The following is a 21,790-nucleotide window of genomic DNA, read 5'->3' as shown; positions in this document are numbered from 1 at the left end:
TCTAAAGCACTTCATGTATAAAATGACTCATTTTCACCTTTTAAGAAAGTAGCACAAATTGATGCTTTAAGACAAGGGGAATAAATACCCATGATTGGATAGGGTACTACTCGGTCAACAAAAAGCCTTGTAATGCAAGCTCAACAACAATGAAGATGGAGCAAGAGCTAATCAAAGGGATCAATCTACCTAATGATGGAACTAGTTCTTGTGCATATGTTTGCAGGGAAAAATTTTAAACCTTGTGGAAACCAAAGGACAATCGATCAAAGGCTTTTCTGTAACTGTATGATAACTTCTAGATTGATTTGAGCTCTAAGATTAGCCCAAGCAAAACTTAGATGCTCTATATAGATGGGGCGAGCCACTGTAGAGGCTATTTAAACTTGGCTTGAAGGATATCTGGCATGGACTAATAATCAAGTATTTAGGGTGTGCCATATAGAAGTCAGATCACGCTAGCACAACTTTTCCTGATTTTTAGACATTAAGGCAAGCCTACAATGATGGCTAGGATAGACATGGGATCTCACAAGGAGGATAATCTTTATGCAAAATACTCTACTCTCGTACACCATGTTTATAGGCTTTGACATTTGCCTAGGGCTACAAAGACAAAAGGAAGTTTGACTAGGGCTACAAAGACAAAAAAAGAATAATAGACTGGTCTAGTGGGCCGCCTAGGCCTTGAAGCATTATTAAGTCCAGTCCCAATGGATGTTTATTTTCCACAACCAATCCTAGTTAATAATTACTTAAGAGGACCAATTACAATAAGGCCCAACTACACCTACAGTGATGCCAAAGCTATTTGCCACGAGGATTAGATTGTGCATGAGAGGCTGGAATGCACTCTTAGTAGTAGACAACTAGCAAAAAGAGTCATTGGGCAGGCGAAGTGGGGTGCAGATAGGGGCGGCGATTTCCCCCTTTGCTTCAATCATTTTCGAGCATACGTAAAGCCTATGAGGACAAATACCTGCTAATCGCAACTAACCACAACAAGCTACCACAATTATCGAGAAAGGCATTAGAGCCTGGATGGAGCTGTGCGAACAGTGACAGATGCAACTGAAGAATGAAGCAAGCAGAATTCAAGCATACGGACCATGAGGTGAAGTAGATGAGGTTCGTGCTTACTAAGGAGAAGGATTGGTTAGCCAATAGCAAGAATGAATTGTGAGAGGCTGAGAGGATGTAATAAAAGCAATTGTCGTTAAGAATATATGGTCAGTAAGGAATTGCAAGATGAGACAGGAAGCTAGATTTAGGAAGGAAATGTAGAGAATAGTGTTGACAAGTATTCTCAAGGAGTTGAAAGGGTCTTTAAATGTACTAAAGAATCAGGTAGCAGCATACAAGGCTGCTGCTAACAGACACTTTCTGTTTTGAGGACCATTCATAGGATGCTGTACGTATGTCTTTTTCTTACCATTAATACATTGACCATTAATACACTGGCCGCTTTACAACAAAAAACCATGATCATGCACAACATGACAGCCTCATGAAGGGACATGTCACATAATTCAGCCAAGAGAAGCCTACAGCTATATAAAGGTACAACTCAACAAGTACAACTCCACCAACAAAACACCTTGATTCAAGGTAAGATCACCTTGTTCCCATAATTTATTCTTTCACACAGTTTACAACATACAAACACCAATACTTCTGTTTCAAAGGTCCGCGTTGTATGTGTCAGACACACTCCAACCTGAGCCCCTCCTCACACAACCTTTGTAATACCAATTGTACTTGTTAGACACACTCGATCCTTAGCCCACTTCTCTCACAAACTTTGTGATACCAAGATCCAGAAACATCATAAAATGACAAATGAGTTACTGAAAGATAAATACAAAACATCGTTCCAATGATGAACTAAATGCCCATTACATGGTTGAACTGAGTATGACATTCCAAACAATACTTAAGACCACAATTCACTCAAACATGTATCCAACCGTTATGATTATGATATCCCAAAAGTGTCCCAATCGTTCTGATTATAATACCCCAAGCAAACCTTGTTTACAATATCCCAAACAGCACTTATCAGATACATTCGTTCCAACACATTCAAACATAGAACCATCATGATAAAGACAAATGGAGCCCCAGAAATATGAACAGTGAATAGGTACGTCTCTGACATATTCACTCGTATGTAAACCTGATCATTACATGAACAAAAGGAAACTCATAGACAGGAACAGTACATTGCAGAGCAGAGAACTTATACTCCCGATCCAGAACAGGAACCGTGGATCAAGGAGCAATGATAACTTTCCACGCCCCTAGCAAATAACTCTTTCATGAATATTTGTTGTTTTTACATGCAAGAATCAAGCATCAAAAATATTACACAGAGCTGTCTCCTAAAACTCTTGTGGCAAACACCATATGCAGCAGGAGGGGATGTCAGGAGGAAAAGGGACATTCGCCAATTTGAGTAGTTTATTGTATTCACAAGATAGTGGCCAACTAAAGAGCAACAATGGGGGCGCTTACTAAGAAGAACAATAAAACCTTTTCATGCCTTTCTGGAAATTTTCCAACCACAGGCCTCCTACAGCTCCTTGTCATCGTAGCCAATGGTCTGCTTGATTTTCTGTGCAGCATTAGCAGCTGCTGTCTCAAACTGCCGTTGTGCTTCCTTAGTACCTTCTCCAACCTTCTGCTTGAGTGCTTCCCCTGTGCTTGTCCCCTTTTCTTTTGCTTCCTCAACCTGCTCTGCCCCTTCCTCTGCAGTCCCTGAAATAGGGTCACATTATACCAAACTAATTACAATAATTTTAGAACCACAATTCATCGTGACTAATGAAAACTCTTGAAAGTTGAACAGGTGCTCTCTCTCATTGTTGAGTAAACCTGTGCATGCCCAACAAATAAATGTGCATTGAGCATCAGCATGTGTGGTTAGCATCAGACTGTATGAACCACACAGTTATGAACCAGACCTCAGAACAAAATGCACATAGCCCCCAACTTTCAACAGACTTGCAGTTTGTCATATAGCTCCACGACAAACATGACAAACACACACAGCCATGAACATGGTACAAACAAATTTTGCATTATGAAATGGCCAGACAGCACCCCCACAGGATACAGGTCCATTCTGAAAAAGTGTCTGCCAAATACACGAGCTATCCATAGAATGCAGGCCACACCTAATTCCCCTATATAATGAAGGCCCCATATAACATCCTATATGCATAAATCACATCTCCATAACTCAATTCTGTTCTAACCTGTTGTAAAACCAGTTATCTTCTCCTTCACCGAGTGCAGTTGCTCTCCTGCCTGCTTTGCAAAGGTCTTTCCTTGATCCTTAAGCTCCTCTGCTTCCCTGAAATGTCACAATGAAAATTAGAAAATAATGAAGATGTTACAATAAAAATCAGGGTGATGCAATGAAGATAACAATCAAAGACGAACTTATTTCTTACTAAACAATAAACAAACACTTTAAAGCGTGATAATCTTGTAACTTTAAAAATTTATTGGAGAGAGATTAGCCACTGCAGTCCCAAAGATGATGGTCTAGTGGTAACACTTAGGCTCATAGATGTGAGGTTCTGGTAACACTTCGGCTCGTAGATGGTAGGCTCTGGGTTCAAGTCTTGATGGGTACAGCGCTTGATTGGACATCTATGTTCACAATTCTCACGCTCTAACCTTGAGAGCTATCCCATCTACACATTGGATTAATATCAGTGTGCTTCTTGCTGCTTCTTGCCGCCTCTCAAATAATCTTTGGAGGAGGCATGCCCACTTGTGGGCACTTGGATGTATCTTCTATAACACACACAGACCAATTCAACGTGCACAAAGTTGGGTCAATCAAGTTGAAAGAGCAAGTCTATTCAACTTAATTCATGGCAGTCTCAGTATCCTCATAAAGTGACTTCATCAACTTGGAAGTTATTTGAGTACGTGGATGAGCAGTCTTTGTCATGGATGATGGTCAGCAAGCTTCTCACACTTCTTCTCATGCAGCCACCTTAGACTTAAGTCTATCACCAATTGACATGCATGTGGACAATCCATTCACAAGCTCATGGTGCAACCACAACAAGTTCAGACTTGCACATGTTATTCAACCTCCAAAGTCACGTTGACTTATGGAGCCTCAAGTGAGCAAGGCAATGAGTTCCAAGTCATAGATGGCATGACAAACAAAGCAAAGCAATAAATTCCAAGATGTTTAGGGCACTTACTTGGTAGCGGCATTAGCAATGGATTGCGCCTTGTCAAAGGCCCACTGAGCCCACGTTTGGGTCCCTTCTTTTGCATCCTCAAGGGCATCTTCCACACGATCCTTTGCATGGTAAGCACTATCCTTGATTTCCTGACTCTCGTGTCTAGCACCTTCCTTTGCACTCTCACCGGCATCGTAGCCTTTCTGCTTGGCCTGCTCACTCTTGTCCTTAGCCATTTCTTTAACACTCTCGACATATTCATAGCCCTTGTTCTTGGCCTTCTCTGAAGCTTCCCAAGCACTCTGCTTGATCTTCTCTGATGCCTCCCACACATTATCCTTGGCCTTCTCTGTGGTCCTCCCTGCAGTCTCACTGGCTCTGTGTGCACCTGCCTCCGCACTCTCTTTCCCCTTGTAAGTAGCCTCCTCTCCCTTGTCCTTGGCGCTCTGCACAGTCTCTTTTCCAAATTGCTTGGCATGTTCAATCGCCTCCCATCCCTTCTCCTTCGCATGCTCTGCCATACCTTCCGACCCCTTCTTCACATCTTGTCCAACCTCCTTGGTCCTTTGAGCGGCCTCATCCGCAGTTCGCTTCAGACTGTCGGTGATATCCTGGCTCCTTCGCTTTGCATTGTCAACGGCCTCTTTAGTTTCTTCGGCTCTCAGGTTGGCTGAGTCCTTCGCAGAATCCTTCAGCGATTGTGCATGCTCGCCAACACTTCTGTCAGAGTCCTTGACCTTCTCGTCAACCGAATGAGAGATGCCATTCGTGAAGGAGGGGTCGCTTACTAGTGCGAGCAAAAGCAAGCAAAGGCATGCGATCTGTGGGAGCTTGGACATAGCCGCACAACCTGATTGCGAAAAAAAGATAAATAATGCATGCCAGATATCCAACGAGGTAAAGAAGAGATTAAACAAGGGACGAATGTTCTGATGAGAAGCAAAACCTTATCAGAATAAATGCGATACTGAAGTGGAAGAGAAAATCTCAGAAACTGATCATGATCACAAATCAACCTTGTAAGATTTTTTGCAATGCGAGAAGGTCGAAGCGCAGAGATAGATAACGATGACGATGATGATCGATAAGAAGATCGACTACAGGAGCTCTGCAGAAATCGATCTACGGACGTCCGTCCGGGATATTGATGATACAGAAGGAAACCTGCAACCTGAAAAACAATTATTACTGGTCAGAAGAAACAAACCTCGAGAAGAAGAAGACGATGATCATCAACATAATGATGACAACGAGAAAAAGCAGACTGGGAGGACATGCAAGGCAAGAGAGGAATGTGGAGAGATGCTAGAGGTCGAGCTATGGGAGCTTGCCGCGTATCAAGGCGAGGTGTTGTCGCGCAGGCACATCCACGTGTCGCCCTGTGCTTCCTCCAACGAACACAGAATTTTTAGAGTTTATTAATTAATTAGTTAGCTAATGACAAATTATTATTATTATTTGGCGCTCCTTTGGTTGCGTCGTTCCATGTATCATCACTCGGGCAGTGTCAGAGGCCATAAGGGCCGCTTCACATGCCACAATCAATCCCCGCGTGACTATATCCTACATGTGTTTAAGAAAGCCAAGAGTAGGGATCGACAGCGGTTTTATATTGGATTCCTTTGTTGAAATCTGTTTATCCATAAATTGGGGTTTATTGCCACGTCAGTAAAGTGCTCTCTTTCTCATCCCTACGGACGACATTCTTCTTCGTCTCTTGCAGAACATTCAAACTTAAGTTCAAGATTGGGGAATATCCATACTCAACCTTTTGTTTCGTATCGCTATTATTGCTTGGATGCACAAGATTTCTTAAAGGATACGAGGAAAAGTTGAGGTAGATTTGGTAATGATTCTCGAGTGCTTATTTGTTATGTTACAACTTAACTTTATTGTGAAGGAGATAAAAAAGGGTAAGGCACCAAATCTAGATGGCATTCTGGTGGATCTATTTGTCACAATTTGGAATATATAAGCACAAATTTCTTTGGTATGTTGAATCTTTTTAGAAGCAAAGCTCCTCTATCTTATTCAACTAATCAAGGTGTGGTCAAAGCATATTCCCAAGTCTATTGAGAGGAGATTGCCAAGTCACTCCAAGGAAACATATAGATTCATGGGCAAATACACACATTTTTTGAACTAAGAAAAAAAATTACAAGCACATCTCCATATATGTTAAAGCCATATTAAGAGACCGCATTTGTACTTAGAGAGCTAAAAATATAATCCCTTCCTACATATGTATTCAAGGCCTAATTAAAAACCCAATTATCTAAGATATTTTGATAGAAAAAGAAACACTTATTTCCTATCCCTATCAACCGAGACTGTTCTATGTGTAAAAGTCTCTTAAAAATGGATTTTTTAAATCCCATCCATTGGAACTACATGATACAATCAGGTGCAAAATTTTCTAGCATTAGAAAAACATGGAGTTGTTGGCTCTCACTTTGAGGTGTAATCATGCAATTAATAGGTCCTTGGTTTTTTAAAGCCTACAAATATTCATATAAATGATGGATGAAATGTACAAGAAGATTCAAGACCCCAATATGGTATAACAAAAACAAATTAATCCCAAACATTGCTCTTAAACTATATGCATTGTTCTTAAACTATACTTAGGAACTCATATGTAAGCGCGTGTGCGCGCGTGATGGGACCAAAAATGGGCCAGCACTGGCTATGGCACTAGCCGGACCTCATGCGCACAATAGATACCTCTACCACCACATGGCCTCAAGGGCCAGGAGCGTCTCTAATAACTAAATGCACAACAGATACATCTAATATTTGCGTTTGTAGCTGGATAAGAGTCCAATGGCACCTTCCCCAAAACCCCTCAAAGGGGGTATCCCATACATATTGGCAAGAAGTGCCACATATCACAGACATAGGAGGCATCCCATCGATTGATTGTCATGGCCCCACTATAGCTCTCCTACATCTTGGGGATTGACCCCTCGATGTGCTACTTTTACATATAAACACATTCGCACAAGACTCCTCTTTTTTTTTAGCAAGATCTATGAGATACCATGTTTCCTCACCAATAATTTCCCCCAAGAAACGAACGGCTAACCTACGGCAAGGGGAATCTCACCCTCTCAAGCGTGGGTCAACTATAATTCAAACAATTGCTATGCATTTCGAGGAGTTGATACCATATGTATGATCAATACAATAGTGGATGTCTCATCGTGCACAAACATTTATGTTTCGAAATCAGCCTATGTGATGGTATGCAAACAATCTTTCCATGAATTCCAACTAATACGTATATGCTTCGTTGTAAGAATCTAGCACCAAGGCGAACCTTGTGCTACTAGATCCCTTATTTCCAAATAGGCCGTTTCCTAAATGCTATGCATAGAAAAACAATCAAAGTTTGTATTATTTCAACCCTCAACCTATTGCACAAAATCCTCCTCCCCCTCACCGTTTAAGTTTTGCTTCGTTGCATAGGTGTATAGAGGTTGTTTTGATGCCAGGAGGCATATTCCACGGTGGATTCCGTGCCACGGTGGATTCCGTGAGGTTTTACGGTGGATTCCGTAAACTTAGATGACCGGGGCTCATACACAAAGAGGATTCTTTGTGCGAGAAGTTGATGGGGACGCCTGTCCTTTTCGGGCGTTTCATTAATTTAGTGTGTACATGGGTGATTCCATAGCGGGTGATTCCGCAAAATGCATATTAAATTAATAAACGTTTATGAGTTTAGAGTGCGCACTCGTAATAAATTAAGGTTAGGATTTATTTCTAACCAGTTGATTTATTTATGTAGCTGAAGACTGCTAGGTATTCACTTTTGTCGGTTTAATTGTATTATTTTACTAACGATTGTGAATGCTTCAGTTGATGTATAGAGATAGCAGCAGTGGCGGAGGAAAGCATTGGAGTCTAGCGGGTATTCGACATTTGGACTAGATTTTGATAGGCGCCACGCCTATATTTTGTTATGTCTATTGAGACATCGATTATTTATTATTATGTGCTTATGCGCCCGGATATGTTATTTCTATTTGGACATTGAGATTGGGCGTGCCAGACACTATGGGCACCGTCCATTAGCTTTATTTTTCTATTTTTGTAGAAAGCAAACTCAAAAGCTAAAAGCTTGTCATATTTTTGTAATTGGGCTATTATTGAGCATGAAGATTGGAAATATACATAAAATACATGCTTTGTGAAGCGCTCACACAAGGCATGGGGGAGATTGATCCCAATTTGTCTCTTGCCTCTTGTCGTGCATGCTTTTACATGGGTTTTTGTGCAAAAAGGTAGAGTACTTTGTTATTGGGGACCTTCCGGGATTCACCACGTGAGCTATCTGCGACCGATCTGCGCACCAGTGGTATCAGAGCGGAGCAGAGACCAAGAGCTTCCAATCGCTACCAATCTCGGGCGAAGGTGGAGCTCCAGGAACAAACGGGGTCTACAGTCAATCTCGTCGCGAACCGCCGATACAGGCAGACTTCTGGCGATCAAGAACCCCTGTTTCCACTGTCAGATCGCGAAGGACCAAGCTCTGCAGGCAGAGGACCACGCAATCATCTTCATCATCAAGTCGTGGAGTTACAGAGATAAGCTCCATTGTTTTTATCATTATTTCTTTCAATTAAGCTTAAGACAAAGCTCAACAAGCTTATCAAGCTTCAAACTCCACAAATCTTAATCGAGGTATCAGAAGATAGGCCGAAAATCTCGCGCGGCCAAAAAACGGCCCCCCCCCCTCACGATAAAAAACGGCGGCCTGTTAGTCCTCCTTAAGCTCATAAGCTTAAGCTTAATTACTTTCTGCAAGTCACACAGATCAGACAAGTCGGCAAACTCCGGGTCTCGCACTTCTGAAGTTAAGTTCCTCAAGTCGACAGTAATCAAGTTCTGCAAGTTCTGCAAGTCGGCCTAAGTCCAGCAAGTCAACAACTCTGCAAGTCTGCTAAGTCTGCAACTCTGCAACTCTGCAAGTCAGACTAAATCAGAACTGACTAGTGCTTAAAACTCATAGAAGACTTGTTCGTATGCAAAAACTCTGAACTGGAAAGTTGTTCGCAGCAAGCTGTTCTACCTATCTACAAGTTCGTTGAAGTACTTTCAGCAAACAGAGACAGAAATATTGCAGAATTTCTAAAAATTGAAGAAAAAAATACCCAAAAATACATAGCCTTGTAACCCCAAATTTGAGCTACGCTCATCCCGCTAACTGATTTTGAGTGAGAAAGGTTTGTTGAGTTTTACAGGATGACTACCCCACATATGGATGAACCTATGGCTGAAGACGACCTACCTGAGCCTGCCATGGAACAAAAGCTGGATCTTATCATGCTGCAATTGGAAGAAGAGCGAAGGGCTAGGCAAGCCTTGCAAGCCCAATTGACAAAGCTACAAAGAGCGTCCACCGATAAAGAAGAACCTCAAGCTGAAGATTTGATTCGACGTACCATCGACGCCACTCTTGAAGCACAAACCATTCGCAAGGAATCCAAGATAAGTAAACGAAGTTTCAAGTTTCGCACTTTCAATGGCATAAGAGAAGGAAAGACTGTTTTATCATTCATTAGCCAGTTTGGTGACTATTTCCATGAGGAAACTTATCCCGAAAAAGATAAAATCAAGTGTGTTACTAATCATCTGATAGACAGAGCATCACTTTGGTGGACTGTAGTCCGCAAGAGTATAGAATGTCCTGTTACTTGGGAAGATTTCAAGAAGAAGTTCATGCAAAATTTCCTTCCACCGCAATTTCATGAGAAGGCTATCAAGCAATGGGATTTACTTCAACAGAGAGATCGTGAGCCTATTCCACAGTATACAGAGTATTTTTGGAATGCACTCTTACAGTTACACATGCTTGAAGACGTACCAGAGACGACACATAAGCGGAAGTATATGTCTGGACTTCTTGGACATTACTACGCTGAAGTAAACATGTTCAAGCCTGCTACCCTTGAAGATGCCATCTCCTTAGCTCACGACACTGAAGATAAGTTACGCGGAAGAGATCGACGACCACAGCCATTCCAAGCCAACGGTAATTATGGATCTAAACAATTCAATTCCAATTTTCGAAGGTTTAATCCAGGTCGTTTCTCATCACCATCTTTCCGCAAGAATTGGCCTAAACCACCTGCATTACCATCCACTGTCAATTCAAATTCTAAGCCTATTCCACAAGCAAATCCAAATATACCCAGACTCCCAGCCATTGCAAATAATGTGACCAAAGCTAAGCCAATAGTATGCTATAAGTGTCACCAGCCAGGGCATCTCGCAGCAAATTGTCATTCAAAGAAGCCATCAGCACATATCAACTACCTTGGAGCTATGGATGAAGACGAGCATGAGGATATGCCGGATTTCACTGAAGAAGAAGATGATCCTACTACTACTTCCGACACTTTACCAGGTATGCTTACTTCACATTCATTGTTGACTATGAAATGTATGGTGCATGGAAAAGAAAGAACTATATTGCATGATGACGGTAGTACCCATGACTTTATTTCAGCAAAATTGGTAAAGGAATTGAAATTGCATACTGTACCTACGCATTATCGCATAAAAGCTGCATTTTTAGGCACTAGGTACAATGGCACACAAGAAGTTCAAGATTTAGAAATTCAAATTGGTCCATACATTGAAAGAAGAAATTTCTTAGTTGTCCCATTACAGTCAAGCGACATTATTCTAGGAATGCCATGGAGACACCAACATAATCCCAATATAGATTATTCCACACACACAATGAATATTAATTTTCAAGGAAAATCTATTACATTATTTGGTATGCATGCATCTCATATTTTTCCACTGCTTTCGCATACTCAAGCAAAACGTGCACTACGCAAGAATACTAAATCATATCTTATTTGGGTGAATGAATTGCATGCAAAGGAAAATCATATGCACCCTAGGCATAAGGAATTTCTTGCATATTTTAAGGACTGTTTTGCAGAAGACCTACCACCAGGTTTACCTCCATCACGTCCAGAAGACCATAAGATTGACCTAATACCTGGCACACAACCACCTTGCAAAGCACCATATAGGCACAATCAAATAGAGCAAAAAGAAATCCAGAGTCAAGTTGAAGAATTACTAAATAGAGGCCTAATTCGACCTAGCAGTTCTCCATTCGGTGCACCTGTGCTCTTAGTCAAGAAAAAGAATAATACTTATCGTATGTGTATTGACTACCGAGCATTAAATAAGATCACTGTAAAGAATAGGTATCCTATACCTAGAGTTGATGACCTTATGGACAAACTGCAAGGATATTCTATATTTAGTAAAATTGACCTTAAGTTTGGATATCATCAGGTGAGGCTAGATAGATCCGACATATTTAAGACTGCATTCAGGACACAGTTTGGCCATTACGAATTCTTAGTCATGCCATTCGGATTAACTAATGCACCTGCTACTTTCAGTAGAATGATGAACCGTATTTTTCTAAAATATCAGTATTGTGTGATTGTTTTCTTTGATGATATTTTAGTGTTCAGTCAAAGTGAAAAAGAGCATTATGAGCATTTATCATTAGTTTTTCAATTACTGAAAGAAAATCAATTGTTTGCAAATCCTGACAAGAGTGAATTCTTTAAGACAGAAATAGAATATCTAGGTCATATTGTATCAAAAGAAGGAATTAAAGTTGATCCTAAGAAAATTGATGCAATATTGCATTGGCCTGTTCCTCAAAATGTACATGAATTACGCTCATTCCTTGGTCTTGCTAGTTTCTATAGGAAGTTTGTACGTAATTTCTCATTACTTGCTTTACCATTAACAAAACTTCTTAAGAAAGGAATTGTTTATCAATGGACTGAAACTCAGCAGAAATCCTTTGATTTACTGAAACGTGCATTAACCAATGCCCCTGTTCTACAATTGCCTGACTTTAATAGACCATTCTTTCTAGTTGTGACCGATGCTAGCGGATCAGGAATAGGAGCCATATTAATGCAAGACAACCATCCAATAGCATATTCTAGTTCTAAGCTGAAACCCTCTGAGCTCAAATATTCCACTTATGACAAGGAACTATTAGCAGTTGTACAAGCATTAAAACAATGGAAGCATTATTTAATGGGTTCAGAATTCATGATAAAGACTGACCAGCAAAGCATTAGACATCTACTTAGCCAACCCCAAATTTCTGACCGTCATATCAAATGGGCTTCCTTCATTCAAAGTTTCCATCCTATCATTCAATACCAACCTGGAAAAGAAAATGTAGTTGCTGATGCATTGAGTAGAAGACCTGCAATTCATAATATTTCCATCATATCTTTTGATTCTTTGATTGCTATGAAAGACACATATCACCAGGATATTACTTTTCATTCTGATTGGCAAAAATTAGTTCAAAATAATTTCATTCCTGTTGATTCATTGTCATATAATGATGGATTTATGTTCTTTGAAAAGAGACTGTGTGTTACCATTCCATTCCGATCTTTTGTTTTGAATGAAATTCATTGTCCCCCATATCAAGGTCATAGAGGTATCATTTCTACATTACGCATGTTAACTGAAGATTTTTATTGGTCACATATGGATGCAGATGTATCTAATTTCGTTTCTGAATGTTTGATTTGTCAAAGAATAAAGAGACATCATGGTAAACAGTATGGATTATTAATGCCTTTGTCTATTCCATCTAAACCTTGGGAACATATATCTATGGATTTCATTACTGGTTTACCAAATACTAAATCTAACCATGACATGATTTGGACAATTGTAGATAGATTTAGTAAGCAAGCATATTTCATTGCATGTAAGAAAACTTTAACAGCATCACAAGCAGCACAGTTATTTTTGAAAACTGTTTTTACTAACCATGGATTGCCAAAAGTGATTATTTCAGATCGAGATTCTAGATTTTGTAATAATTTTTGGATTACACTATTTGCAAATCTAGGCACAAAGATTGATTTCTCATCTGCATTTCATCCAGAAACAAATGGACAAACAGAAGCCACAAATAGCACTATTTTAGATCTTTTACGTGTATATACTATTTCTAAACCTCAGACTTGGGATACTCATTTACATTTATTACAGTTTGCTTACAATAATACACCGCACACATCTACAAAGAAAGCACCTTTTGAAGTTATTTATGGATATAGATTATCTACACCTGTTGCATCTTTGTCTAATAGAATTCAGAGTGCTGATGATATTACTACTATGCATAACTCTATTTTTGATGAAGTAAAGGATATGATTGCTAAAGCCCAACAATCATATACCAAACAAGCCAACAAGAAAAGACAAGCTATGAATTTCAAAGTTGATGATTATGTTTGGCTTAGAATAGAAAAGCGTAGACTGCAAAGTGTAGATAGACATCTAGTTGTCAAATTAGCTCCTAGATTCTATGGACCATTTAGAATTATTCATAAGATTAATGACAATGCCTTCAAGTTAGAACTGCCATCTCATTGGAAAATTCATAATACATTTCATATTAGTTTATTGAGACCATTTAGAGGCCAATTACCTATCCACCCTGTTTATGAAAACCCACCTTTACTAGAAGAAGAGACTGAAATACTTGAACCAGAAGCCATCATAGACACTGACTACATGACCACTAGAACTGGCCGAAGGTATTCTAGATATCTAGTGAAATTTAAGAACCATCCTGTAGAGGAAGCACAATGGATGCACGCTAGAGACTTAAATGCTTTCCCCACTCTGTTAGCTCCACATTGAGCTAATAGCAATTGAGGTCAATTGCTATCCCACCCCGGGGGTATGATGCCAGGAGGCATATTCCACGGTGGATTCCGTGCCACGGTGGATTCCGTGAGGTTTTACGGTGGATTCCGTAAACTTAGATGACCAGGGCTCATACACAAAGAGGATTCTTTGTGCGAGAAGTTGATGGGGACGCCTGTCCTTTTCGGGCGTTTCATTAATTTAGTGTGTACATGGGTGATTCCATAGCGGGTGATTCCGCAAAATGCATATTAAATTAATAAACGTTTATGAGTTTAGAGTGCGCACTCGTAATAAATTAAGGTTAGGATTTATTTCTAACCAGTTGATTTATTTATGTAGCTGAAGACTGCTAGGTATTCACTTTTGTCGGTTTAATTGTATTATTTTACTAACGATTGTGAATGCTTCAGTTGATGTGTAGAGATAGCAGCAGTGGCGGAGGAAAGCATTGGAGTCTAGCGGGTATTCGACATTTGGACTAGATTTTGATAGGCGCCACGCCTATATTTTGTTATGTCTATTGAGACATCGATTATTTATTATTATGCGCTTATGCGCCCGGATATGTTATTTCTATTTGGACATTGAGATTGGGCGTGCCAGACACTATGGGCACCGTCCATTAGCTTTATTTTCCTATTTTTGTAGAAAGCAAACTCAAAAGCTAAAAGCTTGTCATATTTTTGTAATTGGGCTATTATTGAGCATGAAGATTGGAAATATACATAAAATACATGCTTTGTGAAGCGCTCACACAAGGCATGGGGGAGATTGAACCCAATTTGTCTCTTGCCTCTTGTCGTGCATGCTTTTACATGGGTTTTTGTGTAAAAAGGTAGAGTACTTTGTTCTTGGGGACCTTCCGGGATTCACCACGTGAGCTATCTGCGACCGATCTGCGCACCATGTTTTGTCATGGTTTAATGTATAAAAGGCAATAAATCATGCACTGTGACAAAAAGATAGGGCAAACTAAGGCCAAACCTCATGCTTTGTCACTACCATACATCCACAACCACTTATTATATTTTTTCGTATTTTTCTAAGGTGTATTTCTATTTTTCTCTTATTTTTTCTCATTTTTCTCTATTTTTCCAATAAAAAATTGATATATTTTTAGAACTGTGGCTCTTGATTCTTAGAACAATAAAAATATAGGTTTTATTGGCATTTTATCCCATGTGTATTAGTTTATCCAACCCAAAAATACCAAAAATACCATTTTTCTCATAAAAACAGTGTTTTACGGGTTTCTAAAAATTATTTCCAGCATTTTGACTTTATGTTTTTTGATTTTTTCACTATGCAAGCATAGAACAAACAATAAATAGCATGTCTACCAATTTTCACTCTATAAGAACAACATTGGCTCAATCAAATATTTAAATAATAATAATTTTCAATTGTAAAATAGAGTTACCGATTTTTTCCTTCTTTGTGGGTTTTAAAATCTAATGTGGGACTACAGATCAACCCTCATTCAAGGCTCAGCCCACCTCCAAACAGCCAACTCTAGCCCTCCATTGATTTGGGAGTGATCCGGTACCATGCCAAAGAAGCGTTCACCACCCAATTCTCTTCTTGATTCTTCCCACATGAATTGCCTCTTGGAAGAGAGAGAGGGAGGAGAGAGAAATACTGGTTTTTGTTCTTCATCTTCAGGCATCCATCTCACGTGCGAAGACTGGCAATTGGAAGCGTAGGAAGCAAGCATCAGACTTACATAATTAGTTGGTAGAGGTGTATTGAGGTGGTAGATGGCCTCTCCCCTCCTCTTCATCAAATCGTCGCCATGGCGTCTCCCTACTACAGCCATGCGCAAAAAATGGACCCCCCTCCCCCTCCACGAAAATCAAGTTTGAAGGGGCCTCCAAAGGTCGGCCCCAAAGGTCACACCCTTTGGGGTTTCCTAAGTCCATTTCCACTTGGCCATTTGGTGTTGGCCCTCCTTGCCGGCCTATCTCCCGCGTCTGACCTCGGATTTGACCACTGAAAAATTATGGGCATCTATCTTGAAGTCCCGCCCTTCCGGGCATCTCTAGAAGTCCCGTCTGACAGTCAAAAAAATTATGAAAATTTCCCAACCACCGCTCGTGGGTCTTTAAAGCACTTTTGGGGCATTGCCGCTTAAAATCATACTGATTGCAGTTGCCCTTTCAACAGGGTCTATTTTTCCCCTAAAATTAAGAATTTTTGGCTATTTTTAAGCACTTCTCGATGTCAAAAATCATTTGTCAGCGCATATACGCACGCGCGCACACACACACATTCAAAGCAAGCATTTGGCTTGAAATACAAAAAGAGGGTACAACTAAAGTGCTCATACACTTAAATAGTGCCTTATCTATGATATATATTGTACAAAGTCAAATGTAAGGACAAGACATCATGAATACACATACCTTACCGGTGCATATGGAGCTAGCTAAACGGGAAGCACAAGTTGTGGAGTAGCACAAGGATTTCCTTGTGGAGGAGAGATACACATAGTGTGTGTTGTCAAGGAAACCTCCTTCCCATTGAAGTCACTAGTCCATTTGTTGCCTTTTACTCATCCTTGCAAATGTGTGCTAAAGATGCACACAATACCCTTACAAATAAGGATTGCTTTCACTACAACATAAATAAGTACCTATTGCTCCAATTGTACATAAAACAACTATATAGAGGAAGTCATTAACAAAGGCATGCATCATGGATATGAACCTACAAACCTCATCATAAATCTACTATCGAGCTACGTATATACTCAACATTGGGACATGAGCCAAGCTCCTATTGTTTTAAGAATTCAACCTACTTTGGTAGACTAGCTCTCACCTAGACACTCTCCTTTCCTCTCCCAATGCAACTCCATCATGTTTTAGTCTATTCGATTCAAGTTGAAGAAGGTCTCATGTTCCTTATGCAGCCCCGTTTACTTCAAGAGCTCACTCTATACTTCAACATACTTTAAGCTCCAATGTTAAGTCCTCCTAAGAAGACATGACAAAGGAGGCACAAAAAGAAAGACAAAATTTTAGAATGGAAAGAGAAGTAGAAACCATAGTGTCTCTCCAACTCTTGAGGTGCATCACTTAAATCATGGAGTTGTTGATGACCCTTTTTTGCAGATAGATTACGAGTAGGTAAATTAGTGAGTTCACTACATTTGTTTTGAGAGTATGCAATGGTTATGTGAGAGGTAGCCATAGCCACGTTGCTTGAAGTGCTTGAAACAATAATCATTCTATTAAGTTCGACATGTGTAGCTTGTGAAAGTGATGCCAATTTGGTTTCATTGCCGAGACAAAAAAAATTGATCAATGGGGTGCGTATTCTCTATGTCGAGTGATTGAATAGGAGCTTGCACTTTGAAACATAGCATGGATTAGCTTAGGATGGGTGAGTCGAAAGGCAATCAATTTGTCTTTTGTGTGTTGGATTTTAGTTTGGAGTTATACGTAGTTTGGACTTTATTTAGAAGGTAAAAAGTGTAGGATATTTAGTTCTAATATTTAAACATTCACTTTAAAATTAGACTTTTTAGTTTCTATAAACCCCACAAAGAGAGGACATCAAAAGCAGGGGGTTTGGAAAGTAAGAGGCTTAAGGCAAATCTATAGCTTTCTAAGAAGTAATGCTTTCGTGTTTGTGTTTTGCTTTTGTATTAGGTGTTCACATTTATGCCTTTCACAAAAGCTATTGGGATTGTGGAAGTTGTAAGGGTTTAGTAAGGCAAGAGAATAGAACCACAATTTGGAGTTGTGTATGCAAAGGAGAGCAAAGGAGATGAAATATATCACTAAATTGATTGGTTATTGCGCATTCTCTATTTAATAAATTTATGTCAATAAATTAATGAATCGCTTTTCTTTAAGTGTTGATGATGATCTAGCATGGCCATGAGACCATTTAGAGACCAGTATTCCTAGTGCATCACTTAATGGGGTGATCAGAGCACTGTGACATGGATATTTGGTACAGGTAGTACAAGTTATGAAGGGGGAAAGAAGTGTCTACCAAGTGTAAGAGTGTATACAAGAACCAAGGAGTTACATATAAATGAAGATGGATTGAGTTCTAAGCAGAGGGAGTGCATAAGACTTTCAAGTCTGGGATAAGGACATAAAATTTGACTCTTACTCCGGTAAGAGAGATCTTGCTAAGGCGTTAGCCTTTGTCAGGCAATTTGAAGTTGCTTTTTCTGATGGTAATTTCTCAGAAAAGTCCAAGCTTATGCATGTAGGCATGCACTTGAAAGACATCGCTAGCAATTCGTGGTTGACTCTCATTTTGGAGGGAAGGAAACCTACGACTTGGGAAAAGTTCAAGAGGAAGTTTTATGCTCAGTTCTTGCCTCCTAATTTTGAGAATGATATCAAGGAGTGGGATTGGATAAGCTAGAAAGAGCATGAGAAGGTCACTAGTTATGTGGACAAGTTTTGGTCTACTCTTCTCAAGGTTACTCCTTTCATGGAGATCAGCAATGAAGAGAAGAAAAGGAAGTTTGAAGCTGGCCTGCTCCCTCATTTACACAGAACCATGAAGGTGTATCCACATGAAACCTTATCTCGCATGATGGAGCCTGCCATCATAGCTGAAAGTTTGCATACACCTGGTACATCTCGAAAGTTGGAGATGAGTTCTTATAGAGCTAGACAAGAGTAGCTCTATGATCAACCAAGAGACATGACTAATTAAAAAAAACCTACCTCTACCCATGACCAGTATTCAAAGACAGAGGGTAACAAGAAGAAGTGCAAGTATCTCTCACCCTCTCAGATACAAAAGTACAAAGAGAAAGGAAGGCGCTTTCTTTGTGGTGAGTTAGGGCATATGAAGCCTGATTGTCCTCACAAAAGGAAGCAAGAAAATGTGATTAAAGATCCTCCTCTAGCATCCCCAAATCCTATTCCAGATGTGTAAGCTAATACTCATTCAAATGAGATTCAGAAAAGACAACTCTTAAAGGCTTGGGGGACACAACAATCAATGAGTTTTGATACTCTTTGATCCAGGGTCCATAGATAATTTTGTGTTAGTAGATACTGTTCAAAGGCTACACATTGGAAACACCAATTGGATCAGGTTTTGCATTTGAAGGACTTACAACCAATTCTACTCCTATCCAAGGGAAGTTGAATCTTAGAATTGGGGATTATCGCGACCAAGAATCTTTTCTACTTGCACCCATTGGTAACTGTGATGTTATCTTAGGCATGCCTTGGCATTACAAGATTAGACCTCTTCCCGATTTTGTTAAGAAGACCCTTGCATTTCAATTCAAGGGTCGAAACATAGTATGCATTGCTGATGCTGGAGATTGGCATGTGCCAATGGTTAGTCATGTTAGCATTTCTAAAGAAATGAAGAAAGCTATTTCTGTGTACATGATTTTTGTGAGAGAGTCAAAAGAAGCTAATGATTCAAGGGCACTTGATGCCTCTAATGAACACACAATACCAACTAATGCTTCTAAGTCTCAGACTTTAAAAGAACCCCTCTCTTTAATTGATCAAGCCAGACATGATTTTGTTAAACAATATGAAGATTGTTTTGGTGATTACCGAGTAAGTGCAAGTCAGCAAGAGAAGATCCTAAAACAAGTAAACGAACTATTGGAAAAAGGGTTAGTTCAACCTAGCTCTTCTTCATACTGCTCTCTAGTCTTACTTGTTCAAAAGAAAGACAGTTCTTTCTGTATGTGCATAGACTACAGATCTTTGAACAAGATCACAATCAAGAATTGTTTTCCTATCCCAAGGATAGATGATATCTTGGATAAGTTGCAAGGGGCTGTTATCTTTAGTTGCATTGATCTCAAGAGTGGCTATCACCAGATACGGATAGGACCTGAAGATGTTCATAAGACAGCTTTCGTATCGTTTGGACTATACGAGTTTTTAGTCATGCCATTTGATTTGATTAATGCACCCGCCACATTCAATCGAATGATGGAGAGAATTTTCAGACCTCACTCAAAGTTCACAGGTGTCTTCTTTGATGACATTCTAATATTTTCACAGTTTGAAGAAGAGCATAGAAAACATATATCTATTGTTTTTCAAGAGCTTCACAAGTGTAGACTACAGGTCAATGCTAAGAAGAGTGAATTTTTCCTTTCGAAAATTCATTACTTGGGCCATATTGTTTCTCACAATTTGGTGAGAATGGATCCTGAGAAGATTCGAGCCATTGTTGAATGGCCTACACCTACTTCTGTACATGAAGTTAGAAGTTTCTTGGGCCTATGTTCATACTACACGAGGTTCATACAAGGTTTTGCGTATGTTGCATCTCCTCTACATGACCTTACTACGAAGAAAATACCTTTTCACTGGGGATCAAGGCAACTACAAGCCTTTAAAAGAATTAAGTTTCTTATGACTCAAGAACCAGTTCTCATAGTTTCAGATATTCAAAAACCTTTTGAAGTTCACTGCGATGCTTCTGGGGATTGCATTGGAGTTGTGCTTAACCAAGAGTATCATGCAATAGCATTTGAGAGCCAATGCCTCAAGGACCATGAGATACATGCTCCAGTATATGAGAAAGAGCTTATGGCGATGGTACATGCTCTTCAAGTATGGAAACACTATTTACTTGGTGCAGATTTTGTTATTAAAAGAAATCACCAAAGTCTAAGATACTTCCTCACTTAGAAGAAGCTCTCAGAGAAACATATGTGTTGGGCAAATTTCTTATCTATGTTTCATTTTCAAATCCTTCACACATCTGGAACTAAGAATGTGGTAGCAGATGCTCTATCACGGCGACCTCAAGTGAATGCAATCACAAGTGTTTACCATAACAAGTTCATGGATTTACCCAAAATGTATGCAATTGATTCCCACTTCTCAACCATATGGGATCATCTTAACTTAGGTCCTTAACTTAGGTCAGTCAATTACACCTTACTCAATTCAAGATGGTTATTTGTATCATCATCAAGCAATTTGTATAGCATTACCATTGCAACACAAGGTAATGGATGAAGTACATGCATCTCCATACGCTAGAGATAGGGGTATTCTACCCACTACTCAAGTGTTGGAAAGATATTTCTTTTGGCCCACTCTTAGAGCTAACATTGAAAGATATGTCCGTGAGTGGAAGATATGCCAAAAAGTAAAGTATGACAGGCATAAACCACCTGGTCTACTGAAGCAATTACCTATTCCCAATGAGCCTTGGGAAAGTATAGCCATGGACTTTATCATGGAGCTTCCTCGCACACAAGTAGGCAATGATGCAATCTGGACTATCATTGATAGGTTCAGTAGCAAGCTCACTTTATACGTGTGTGCAAGACAATCAAAGCCGATCATATGGCTAAGCTATTCATTGTTCATATTTTCAAGCATGATGGCATACCTAAGTCCATTATAAGTGATCAAGATCCCCATATGACGAGCCTCTTTTGCCAAGCTCTCTTCGAGAACCTTAGGACTCGGTTAAAGTTTTCATCCTCTTATCATCCTCAAACGTATGGGCAGAGTGAAAGTGCTAATTCTACTATTCTGGACCTTTTGAAATCCTATGTCTCTGATAATCAAAGAGAATGGGAAAAATATTTTCCTTTAATAGAGTTTGCATACAATAATACGATGCACTCTAGTATTGGTAAGGCACCCTTTGAGATCATCTATGGTAAGCCTCATTTACCACCCATTCTTCTTACGAAGGATAAGATCTTTGCAATAGATGAGTTTGTTAGAGACATTGATACAACTTTCACTCAAGTAAAAGTTGCTATCCAAAGGACACAAGAGAAGCATAAACGCAAAGCTGATAAGCATCGTTGTAAGTTAGATCTCAAGTTGGGACAATATGTTCTTCTTAAGTTTGAGAAGGCTCGC

At 39.6% G+C, this 21,790-nt stretch overlaps 1 protein-coding gene across 2 annotated transcripts; it reads right to left on the bottom strand.

The window, feature by feature from the left end:
• Positions 1-2,125: 2,125 nt before the first annotated feature.
• Positions 2,126-5,673, bottom strand: LOC148039462 (uncharacterized). 2 transcript variants are annotated; one of them, XM_087690985.1, is made up of 5 exons: positions 5,540-5,673; positions 5,225-5,379; positions 4,227-5,058; positions 3,258-3,355; positions 2,126-2,757 (listed from the first exon to the last, which is right to left on the bottom strand). In XM_087690985.1, the coding sequence occupies exons 3-5, from the start codon at positions 5,045-5,047 to the stop codon at positions 2,573-2,575; spliced, it is 1,104 nt and encodes a 367-aa protein (XP_087547111.1). In that variant the 5' UTR covers positions 5,048-5,058; positions 5,225-5,379; positions 5,540-5,673; the 3' UTR covers positions 2,126-2,572. The 2 variants fall into 2 exon arrangements, with proteins under 2 accessions (XP_087547111.1, XP_087547119.1); XM_087690993.1 differs by lacking the exon at positions 5,540-5,673 and having other exon boundaries at positions 5,155-5,506.
• Between the last annotated feature and the right edge of the window lie 16,117 nt (positions 5,674-21,790).

This window comes from Lygodium microphyllum, chromosome 2 (assembly GCF_053477565.2).
Source record: "Lygodium microphyllum isolate KBCC chromosome 2, Lygodium_microphyllum_v1.1.10, whole genome shotgun sequence".
Classification (NCBI taxonomy): domain Eukaryota; kingdom Viridiplantae; phylum Streptophyta; class Polypodiopsida; order Schizaeales; family Lygodiaceae; genus Lygodium; species Lygodium microphyllum.
The sequence above is the reverse complement of the archived record's forward strand: the minus strand, read 5'-3'. Positions and strand labels throughout refer to the sequence as shown.